The following is an 11649-nucleotide window of genomic DNA, read 5'->3' as shown; positions in this document are numbered from 1 at the left end:
AATACTGTCTTTTGCTAAATCTCTCGAGCATCATCCATCCTTAAAATAATTCATACGGTTGTAACATTTATTTGAAAAATCCATGCTCTAGAGTGACATCAATTCCAGAAAATCTAATGGAATCACTTCATAACTATACTTATCAACAACTACTCCAGAGCCTGTAAAACTCTTATACTATTACAACCTTTCCACAGCATAATAATAACCACTTAGGCATGCTCTCTACAATCTTTCCTACAAGCAGGTCAACATGCTAGATAACAATAAAGGTGTAGTACCATAAGCAACTAGTTCATAAATATACTGATACATAAAGTTACTTTACCATTCACAACATTAGGTGACTCCTTGCCTCTCGGTAGGGCACTTTATAAAACCCACCCTGACACTGAGGTCGTCTTGCTTCCTTTCTCATTTTTCTTCTTTTGAAGTCCTTCCTTGGCTTCTGAGCCACTAGGCTTATCTATCATCTGTAAAGTCATGTCGTGTTCTATCTGAACTCCCCGACCTAGTTGGGCATTCCTTCTTGATATGTCCTACCTGTCCGTACTGGAAACATACGTTTTCCCCCTTATAACATGTCCCTCGATGATGTTTACCTCCATTTGTACATAAAGGTTTTTACCTGTACCAGCTACCAGCCCGGTAGGATGCCAAACCTTGATCTATCATCCATACTAATCATAAGTCTTGGCTTCTTCCTTCTTACCCTATGCTGACTTGTAGCTCTCTGTCCTTTATCAATATCTACTAGGTCATTCTCAATAACGTACTTCATGAATTCAACACTTTTCACCAACCTCTTGATGATCCTGTTAAATATTATGTCCTCTAACTGAGGATCTATTCCTGTTTGCAGAATCCTCGACTCCCCGTCTGAAGTCGTTTCCTGGTTTATTAGGTCTTTACCTTTCCGTTCAATATCATCTGGATTCCCTCGAATGTCGGAACCTCTAAAGGTAGGGTCAGAGTTCCCGTTGTCTGTCTGCCTGCTCTACTTGCCACTTTTCTTGACATCTTCCTCTTACTTAAGTAGTACACATACTAAGGACTCAAGACTTCGACTTATATATATATAAACTTTTCCCCTCTCTTCCCAAAATATTTTGCTCTGATACCAACTTGTCACACCTCGCACCAGATTACCCTTCTAACTTGGACGGAATGGTGACTGCAGCAGTTACCAACCCTTTTGCTGGCACTTACTGCCTAACTTACCTTAAAATAATATTCAAACCCTGAATACATACATAATAACACAAAGCTTAACACATTTACATTAGAGGGTTTCGCAGATTGCTTTTACATAGATAATACAACCTAGTGAGCCTTAACAAGAATACTAGTCACTAGACAGACACATGTGTACTAACTAATACAAGTCTTCAATTACGCTTCCTTCAACCTGTTTCTTTGAGTGGCAGAGAAGTAGCAGAATAGTCCTTTGGTAACTGACCGCTACCTGAAAAAAAACATTTAAAAATGTGAGCTAGAAGCCTAGTGAGTAACTTAATAAAATATAAATCTCATGCTCAAAATTGAAAGCTTGGAATCATAATACTGAAATTAAAGTATACCAAGCAAACGTGTACATAAAACCTTTAAAACCATTGCATTTGAAACCTGAATCTTAGTTGAGAATGAACATTCATTGCTCTAATTCCCAACGCCAAACCATGGCCGTATGAGACCTCTACTTCGACCTGTTCATATTAAACTATGGCTAAGAGATATCCCTATGTCGATTTCTTTCAATATATCGATGGGCATCTTAAGCAATTTCCTTAAAACATTAGCATTGATAACCACTCTTAAACACCATTAAAGATAATTATTCTCTAGTTGAGAACGGACATACATCGCTCTAGCTCTCAACGTCTGTTATCAGTCAAGAGACCCATATTTCAGCCTCCTTTTACTGGTGTATGGCCTAGGAGATCCATACTTGGCCTTTCCTTCAAAACTACCTACGTGTACGTGGAGGTTTCTATGTACCGTCAACACCTTAGGTACATTTATTCATATACCTTTCTTATCTTCAGTACTCCTCTTCATTGTGTTTAAGAATATCAACACATGTACTTTAGCAATCTTAGGTAAATAAACATAGCACACCAAGCTTAATTCCCACCCTAACGCATGCTTCATACTCTATAAAATAAGTTGGCTTAAATTGTGTTGAATTAGCCTATAAATCTATTAGCATGTGTTAGATAAGGAAAACATACTTGGAAAACTCATATATTAGTAACATCATGCATTGATAAACATTCATAAGCATTAGCAATCCAAACTATCCTTCTAGTCTATGAGAAGATACGACTGCCTTTATCCTTAGTTGAAAGTGAACTACTAAATCTAACCCTCAAAGTCAATCTTAGCCGGGGAGAACTCTTTTATTCAATCCCTCGACGTCGTATTACCTACGTGCACGTGGTTATAACTGAGTACCGTCGTACCTTATGTACCTGACTAGGATACCTTCTCATTGTCCTTCAGTATCCTTAGGTACTTGATTAGGATACCTTCTTATTGTCCTTCAGTATCCTTTGGTACGTCTGCTCATATACCTTCTCAAACGTTCTTCAGTATCGAACTGCTAAGATACCTTCTCAAATGTCCTTCAGTATCAAGTTGGTTCGATACCTTCTCTATTGTCCTTCGGTACCAAGTTGGTCAGATACCTTCTCAAATGTCCTTCAGTATCTTATTGGGCGGATACCTTCTCAAATGTCCTTCGGTATCGCGTTTTAAGTAAAACTAGTCATAAACATTTAGTTGAACACTAAGGCTTAGTGCTCAAATCATCATACTAGTTCATCCATCATACTAGTTTATCATAAAAATGGAGTTACTTAAACATGCTAAAAATATTTGGAAAAGATAACATATTTAAATCATATCAATTCCATGGAAGACATGCTTCACTTAGCATGAGAGACAGTTTCACAAATATGTTGCTTGGCACTTCATTTAAACACTTAGCATGAGAAATAACTTCAAGGAAACCATAGTTTCTAAATCATTAAAACATTAATTCATCATATAGTCACTCACAGTTCGCTGGCCTCTTAACGGGTTATACGCCTCTCCTAGCTTTTCTTGGTCTGAAAAGATATAATTCTCGGTTAAACTACTTAGAATTCTTAGCAAAGTACCTTAAATACTACATTTACTAATGGAACTTTCATCATCAAAGATTGCCTTACTAGCGAGATCCCCATGGGCGACACCAGCGAGATCCCCTAGAGCGATACCAGCAAGATTTCCATGAGGGACACCAGCGAGATCTCCATGAGCGACACTAGCGAGATCCCCTAGAGCGACACTAACGATACTCATTACCAGCGATGCTAGCGATACCAACCCAAATTCTTAGCGAGATTTCCTTCATTAACGAGATCCTCTTCACAAAAATTAGAGAGATCTTCTTCATTAGCGAGATCCTCTTCACAAAATTAGCGAGATCTCCTTCATTAGCGAGATCCTTTTCACAAAATTAGCGAGATCTTCTTCATTAGCGAGATCCTCTTCACAATATCTCACTATAATCTCCAGGGTGAGCTGTTTGTTTATTCTTCCCAAGCAGCTATTTGCTTATGCACAGGTTCTCTGTTACAACGTTAAAAATTCATAACTCAAAATCCAAACCTCTTTTGAAGAAACTTCCTTCTACAAACATGTTTAGAATTGAATTAATTTATACCTTAAAATTTCAGCCACAAAATCCTTATAGTTTGGCTTAGAATTCCCAATTTTCACCTCGGGCCCTGATTAACCCGAGATTCTGTCTCTTCTGTAATTTCATCACTTTCTATTCTTCTTCTCCTGCCATCTTTCTCTGGCAAGACAACTTTGAAAACTAGATTCTTTCAGCTTTCAAATAGCATCGATTTCTTTAAATTTTCTCATGTAGATTGTCAAAACCAAACTTTCGAAGTTCCTTTCCCTTTTAATCTTCTTGCCGCCTCCCAAATCCAAGGATAAATCGCCACGTGCCAAACCAATAAGTGAACTTCCTTATTTTGTGTTTTCCTTTTCCTTTCTCTATAACTTCTTTAAATAACATGGATTTTCACTTATATGATATTTAATATATATTCCTTTAGACAAACATGCTTGTTTAGGACACTTTGAATTCGGGGTTTACACTTAGCTACATAAGAGCTTATTTCTCCTTGCTTCCAGCCTCTAACCCTCCTAAAACATGGCTTCATTTAACTCATTAGGAAACATCTCATTACTTACTCTTACTTAAAGTAATTAGGGTTTAGACATTACACTTACAACACTATAAATCTATAGTATACATTATAAACATACATGTAAATAAGTTATTTTATATATTATAAATATATATTTATAAAATATTTAAAATATAACTATATAAAATCGGGGTCGGGGTCGGGGCGGGGATACCATCCCCGTCCCCGCCCCGTCTCTGGACGGGGCCTCGAAAAAATCCCCTATTTGACCCCATCCCCGGTCAAACCGGGGCGGAGCCCCACGGGGAATTTTGTCAACCCTGGTGACGAGCAATAATGAAGGCTGTAGTATTAGAAATTTTCTCCTTAAAACTTGGTTAAAAAAAAATACAATAAATGTACTTGATTTCTCACAATTTTTTATCCATGATTTATGTATTTCCTACCTTTGAATTCTAAACTAATTTTTAAAAACAAAAACTACTTTTAGTTTTAGTTTTTAAAATCTTGCTTTGATATTGAAAACTATTTTTTTTTTTTTTTTTGAGTTTTTAGAATGTAACTACGATTTTGAAAACACTCATAAAAGATAGAGGGCACACACACACAAAAAGAAGAAGATGAAAGTGGTGTTTATAAACACAATTTTTTCTTTTTTTACAAAGGTATTATAATTAAAGTGTGAAGTGAGGGAACCAAACATTCGACCTCGAGATTGATAGTATAAACACTATGCTAATTGAGTTACGCTCATGTTGGCTATAAACATAATTTTTAGAGATAAATAATAAAAAATCAAATGGTTACCACCAAACAAAACCTAAGATTATAAAGTATTACAATTTTATCGATTTGAATTTTAGTTTCTAGGTTCAAAGATTTATAATTTTAAATATAAATTTTTTACTAAATACTCACTTGATTCATTCTTTGATATTATTGTCGATAAATTAAATTAAAATGATTATAAACGAAAAATTGAAAATTAATTTTAATAATAGATATAAAAATTGTGAAATTTGAATTCATTTAATTGTTTTGATCGTAACATTTCTAGTACATTCGGGTAAAAACGTGTTCCAAGAAACAAATTATGATACATTCCTTTGAAATCACACGCCAGCGCACACGTATTGCTTTGAACAAGCGTAAAAATGGGCGTCGTCGTCATTCGTCTTCCAATATCCGTCGAATAAATTGCCGCCCCCTGGACTGTGTGACCCCCATTCTCATTTTTCAACGCTTATAAATCTCTTTTATTTTCTCATCGAAGCAATTTCTTCGGCAATATTGATATTCCTTCTGCACATTAGACAGCCAACTTCTGGTAAGTCGTCCATGGCCTAAAGAATCTGGGTTTCAGATTGTCCTTTTCACTAATTTTAAGACCGTGGTTTTGATTTCGTTTTGTTGTGATGGAATTCAATTGGTGAATTATTTGAATTAGATTGGCAGGGTTTGTTATCATCACCTCTTGATTTCGCGAAGAATGTATTATTCTATAGGGGCGTGATTTGCTTTGAGAAACAATCGGATTGTTCAGCTGTTAGGAATATCGTTGGTCAATTTGTTTTCTTGAGTTTAGGGATAGTTGGAGCGAGTGAGGGTTTTAACCTTTTCGCGTAGGGGGAGACAGATTTTCTTTTGGTTATTGTTGTTATACGTAGTTTCGGGATAGATCGATGAGGAACTTCCTTTATCTGAAGCCAACCTTTCTTCAATTTTCTAAATGTTAACTGTGCAGAGTTTGTATATTCTAAGTAGGTTAAGAAAACACTTTTGTTTCATGGAAGTAATGATTTTTCCATGTGCTTTTAAATTTGTAACAATTTAGATTCCGACGTGCAAAATTCTGTCAAAATCAAGTGTCAATTTTTGTTATGTAAGGACAGCCTCTGTTTTTTATAAAGGCATTTGGTCTCTTTCTCTAATCGGTTTAGGAATCTACAAAGTAAGAAATCTCATTGAATCATAACAACACTTTTTGTCTAAATTGTTACAAAATTTGAAGCATAGGGGAGAGCTCAGAGACTAAAAGTGGTCTTCTAATTAGCAGTCTTGGCTGCATAATTTTACATGCTTTAGTTTGTGTTCAAATGCCATTAATTTCTGGGAAGTTACTGGATCGTTTATGGAAACCTTGAATGGTACGTGTTGGTTGCAATCTGAATTTATTAGCAAACAGTTTTTAGGCAGCGCCATGAAAGATTTCCACTTGCAAATAGTTAAAATGGGTTCAGCTGATGGGACGACCTTAAGTTCTCTTCTGCTATCTTCACAAAGTCCATATTGGTTTTGTGCAAACTAGCGTTACCAATCAATATATGTATCTTATGCTACCAGATTCTTATTAAGATGAGCAGGAGAAGCTTTTGCTTTGACAATCTAAATTTTTTATGCAATGCATACCGAGTGTCCTAATAAAAGTTTGTTGTTTTATCAGGAGAAAATGGAGCAGAAACACAGCATGTATAATATACCCGTCTTATGGAGGGGAACAAAGTATATGGTGGAAATCAGTTCAGATTCTACTCTCAGAGACCTTGGTCAGAAGCTGCTTAAATTAACTGAAGTTAAAGTAGATACCATGCGGCTCATAGTCCCACAATTTTCCAGTAAAAGCTCTAAAATGTTATATCCATTTTCTGATGAAGATGGATACTTGGATCTGCAAAAGTTTTCCATTTTTAAGGTGCAAATTCACTTTCTTATTTCTATGAAGTTGAGTTGATTTACGTCGTGCACTGCAGTCACTTCCCAGTTTTTGATTTCATGCATTACCGGTTATAGTATATAGGTGAAGTTGATGCACGTGAAGTCCTGATTATAAAGTTTGCCGTTCCAGTCTGTAGGAACAATTTCTTACTCTGCTGCAAAAATTGTCATTGTGCTGCTAGTTCTAGGCATCTGACTATCACCTCTGACTGCTTCAGGATAACAAGCCTATCAGAATGATGGGAGTCTCTAAGAATGAGGTAGACGAAGTTTTGAACAATGCTAATAAAAATGAACGAATTATTGGGTTCGATGAAGAAGAGAAAAGACTGAAACAACGGATGTCAAGTAAGCCTAAGGGCATGCTGAAACTACCAGAAGGACCCTATGTATTTTGCGAGTTTCGGACACTTCAAATTCCAGGAATCGAGGTGCTTTTTCTTGCGCTCTTTAGTGATCATTTCAATAATTTTATATTGCATGCATAAATATTGTAGCAGGATTGCATTTTTCAGGGTTTATGCCCTTTAATCTAGATACAGATTTGCTCTTAATTCTTGCTTTTGAACTGTATTTCTTATAAGATTTCCTTTAGCTGTTAATAATTACATTAATCCACGTCTTGATCTGGTGTTGAATGGCACATTCTTCCATTGGTTGTAGCTAAACCCTCCAGCTTCAGAAGCTTTGAAAAGAATGCACATGCTTGCTGCTGACCCTGGTATTATTGCAATCATGAACAAGGTAAAGGAATGTCTAAATCTGGATGTATGTAATATATCATTAGCAATAAATAATCTGGTGATTGACCTTCTTTTAGCACCGTTGGCGTGTGGGAATCATGACTGAGATGGCCCCTGTTGGTTATGTTGGTGTGAGCCCTAAATGTATTCTTGGCTTTAATAAGGTATGATCACTTTAGTGCGTGAAAAACTCAAGTATCTTATTCTCCAAATTTGATTTTTTACTATAGTTTCTGATCAGAACCATGGAGAGGAGATATCCCTTCGACTTCGTACAGATGACCTGAAGGGTTTCAGAAAATATGAAAGTATCAAGAAGACATTACTCCACGAACTTGTGAGCTCTCTTTGTATCGTTTTTCATTTTTATACATGGAGAGGTTAATAATACATGATAATTACGTCCCGAATGAATCCCTGAACTTATTATGATTTACAATTAGGCACACATGATTTATTCTGAGCACGACGCCAACTTCCATGCTCTGGATAAGCAGGTAATAATGTTTTTATTATGAATCATTTTTTCATTTATTAGGCCATATTGGCAGTACTCGCTTTGTGTTAATTATTATTCATTAATTGGGTTGTCTTTTCAATTTAATGTTTCTTAGCTTAATGAGGAGGCTGCTGCTTTAGATTGGACAAGATCAAAAGGCCACACGTTGACTGGAATTAAGTATTCCCAATATCATGAAGAAAGTGACGATGTCGAAGATGGCTTTGCTGTCTCACAGAAGCTTGGTGGAAGTGTGTCACATCAGCTGGTTAATGCCCGTGCTGCTTCAGTTGCTGCTGCTTATCACCGTTTGACAAACACTTCAAATTTCAGTTCAAGAGTGTCTCAAGTAAGTGCAGAGTCGGATCCGGATGACAGTGCTTATCCAAAGAAGCTCGAGCCTGACCCTGATGACAGCTCCAATGATCAAAGCATGCTTGAGCTTGATTCCGACAACAGTTCTAATTATAAAAACAAGCTTGAACCTGATCTTGATGATTCTATAGGGAGCAAAAGTTTAGAATCTGAATTTGAACCAAGATTCATTAAGAGCCTAGTAGTTCAAACAGATTTGAGCAGCACAGAAGTACAGCCTGTGCCTACTACTAACAGCAGATTGTTGGAAGCCACAAAGTTGTATGGAGAACCAGATCCTGATGATATTGGAAGCTCTTCGAACAGTAAAATAACTGACACAGATCATTTCTCTCAAGGAATGCCAAACTTGGATTGCAACATTTTCCAAAGAATGGTTGTTGAACCTTATCCAGATAACTTGGAAGAAAAAGCGAACACGTTGGGGTGTGGAAATGCCATTGGACATGATGAGGCTGATTGCCTAGAAGCTGGCTTAGTGACAGACCAAACCCATTTAAGCATAAACTGTAAAAAGCATGATACTACTCAAGGAGTGGAACCTATGCAGATGGAGCCTGACCCTGATGAAAGGCCTGACCCTGATGGAAGTTCGGTACATCAGGTGGATTCATCTAAAATGCCTGTTGACGAGCCTGATCCTGATGACCAAGAAATTCAAAGGATACAAGACTCTGTTTCTGTTGTTTGCAATCGATTGCGTGAGGCCATTGCAAGGCTGCTGGCTGAAGTTAAACCTTCTGAATCTTCAGCAGTTATTCAAACTTTGTTCAAGATTGTTAAGTAAGTTCTACCATTCCTTTTCTTTTGTGCTTTCAATTCTTGATGGCGATATTCAGCTGCTTGTCCTTGGGTACTGATTAATTTATAACGGCAACGTCTGGCTATTATTTTTGCAACTGGTCATTATGATTTGATATTCACTGGTGAATTGTTGACTGAATTTCCTCTTTTTTGCAGGAATGTAATTGAACACCCTGATGAAATGAAATACAGAAAGCTGCGCAAGGCGAGACTATTAACTTTTTCTCTCTCTTCTCTCTAATTAAGTTCGTTTCCTTGAGGTAATAAATGTTGCATTACAGGCTAATCCCATTATCCAGAAGAATGTTGCCAACTATAAAGGTTAGTGTTGTATGCATCCATATCCAGTATACAATTTTTTTTCTAATCCGTGAGTGTTCGAGTAAGCTTCCGCGCATCTCGTCTCTCGTGGGACAACTCCTCTGATTTTACAATATTTAGATGTCAAAGAAACTTGTAGGATTTAAATTCTAGGTAGGTGGCTATTTTGATTTGAACCAACGATCTTTAGTCCTTTATCAAGTTTATGTCCTTATTTACAACTAGATTAATCTATGATGGTTTTTGTATCCAATATACTAAAAGCAACAAAGGAAGGAAAACCAAACTAAGAATTTGATTCGAAAATGCTATGATCAGTTGCATCAATTCTTGAATATTTTTTAATGCAGCTGCATTGGAGATCCTGTTCTTGATAGGTTTCATTGAAGATGCACTGCTAGACGAAATCGGGAAGGCAGAAACATTCCTGGTACTGAAACGTAATGATCCTGGCTTATTGTGGCTTGCGAAATCTACCCTTGAAACGTGCAATGCCTTGTAGATTGAAGAACATATTCTCTCTTTTTTTCCCTTTTCTTTTTTAATTTATTTAACAGAACTGTAAACTAAAACATGTACTCTAGGATACTGTATGCAAATTGGTTTAGACTAGACGACCCGATATTCAAACAAGGCTGTGGTTTCCATAAGCATGTTTATGCAAACAAGATGAGTGTTGTAAATAAATGTTGTTTCTGAATGGCTTTACCGCCACTCGATTACACTCAATTGAACGATGATCTCGTTTTTCAATTTTATTTGTGAAATTTATGTTTGTTTTTTTTTTTTTCTCCATTTTTTTTATAACAAACATTGTCAAAATTTAAAATAATAATGATTTTTTTTCAAACTAGTGTTGCCTTGTGTTTGAATATATTGATAGAAAATCGATAACAAGGGTCAAGGTACAAATTTAAAAGTTTAATTCTTAAAAATTAAAAAATTACATTTCGTTTGGTAATTATTTGATTTTTCGATTTTACATTTCGTTTGGTAATTATTTGGTTTTTTGATTTTTATTTTTGAGAATAAATTTGTTGGCACTGTCTTTACTTCAAATTTTTTTTGATTTGTTATCTATCTATTTTTAGCTAATGATTTAAAAAATTACGTCAAAATTTGAAAACTAAAATGGTAATTTTTGAAAACTAATTTTTATTTTTAGATTCTGATTAAGAATTCAATCATTATATTTAAGAAATATGTAAATCATTTTAAGAAATAAGAGAAGAAATAAATTTAATTTTCAAAATTTAAAAATAAAAAATGAAATAATTATCAAACAACACTTTAATAATTCTCAAATGAAATTTTATTTTTTTAGACCATGAAGATAATTATAGAAATGACACTGAGATATGTTAGTAATTAGTTAGAGTAGTAGTTTGGGTATTTAGATTGTAAATGGGGTAGGCGAGGAAAGGGGGTTTATGGAAGAGTGTAAGTGTAACTAACAGTTCAATATTGGATATGCTAATATCTTTGGTTGAAGGCTAGGGAGAAGCATACATATATTTTCTTAATAAAGGGTATTACACCAGGTTTGTGGAATAGCACCACAGAAGAATTAAGAGGTGGGTAGAAAGTTTATGACTTATAGAAATACAAGTTATTTTACTTCTTTTATCTAAAACAATTAAGAAAAATCATGGACAATGCAACATAATTGGTAAGAAATTTATGATTTCATTATATTATACGATCGCATGTGTACAACATCTCATAGCCCTTAAAAGTTATAAAATTGTATTTTTTGAAATGTAAAAATCCTGTCATGCGATCAACAGTTCATCACGGAGGAAATTCCTGACGCTAACAACGAAACCTCATAGCTGGAGACATATAGACTCATGCAATAGAAGAAAGGGAAGGTGACATGACGCATAGGCGGTGGAAGTCAAATCAAGGACCAAGTTAGTAGCTGACAAGAAAGGTCCACGACAGAGCCAATGAACTTCTGACGCGAAGCAGACGACGCATCAGG

The 11649-nt window shown here is 35.7% G+C and overlaps 1 protein-coding gene across 2 annotated transcripts; it reads left to right on the top strand.

The window, feature by feature from the left end:
• Nucleotides 1–5306: 5306 nt before the first annotated feature.
• LOC120088443 (zinc metalloproteinase-like protein) lies at nucleotides 5307–10418 on the top strand. 2 transcript variants are annotated; one of them, XM_090305997.1, is made up of 12 exons: nucleotides 5378–5535; nucleotides 6652–6900; nucleotides 6999–7056; nucleotides 7142–7354; nucleotides 7587–7667; nucleotides 7744–7830; nucleotides 7908–8003; nucleotides 8110–8163; nucleotides 8281–9323; nucleotides 9501–9549; nucleotides 9626–9665; nucleotides 10016–10418. In XM_090305997.1, the coding sequence occupies exons 4-12, from the start codon at nucleotides 7160–7162 to the stop codon at nucleotides 10165–10167; spliced, it is 1797 nt and encodes a 598-aa protein (XP_090162123.1). In that variant the 5' UTR covers nucleotides 5378–5535; nucleotides 6652–6900; nucleotides 6999–7056; nucleotides 7142–7159; the 3' UTR covers nucleotides 10168–10418. The 2 variants fall into 2 exon arrangements, with proteins under 2 accessions (XP_038901675.1, XP_090162123.1); XM_039045747.2 differs by lacking the exon at nucleotides 6999–7056 and having other exon boundaries at nucleotides 5307–5535.
• The last annotated feature ends 1231 nt before the right edge of the window (nucleotides 10419–11649 follow it).

The sequence above is a fragment of the Benincasa hispida genome, chromosome 10 (assembly GCF_027475165.1).
Source record: "Benincasa hispida cultivar pf3 chromosome 10, pf3_genome.v1.1, whole genome shotgun sequence".
NCBI lineage: Eukaryota > Viridiplantae > Streptophyta > Magnoliopsida > Cucurbitales > Cucurbitaceae > Benincasa > Benincasa hispida.
The sequence above is the reverse complement of the archived record's forward strand: the minus strand, read 5'-3'. Positions and strand labels throughout refer to the sequence as shown.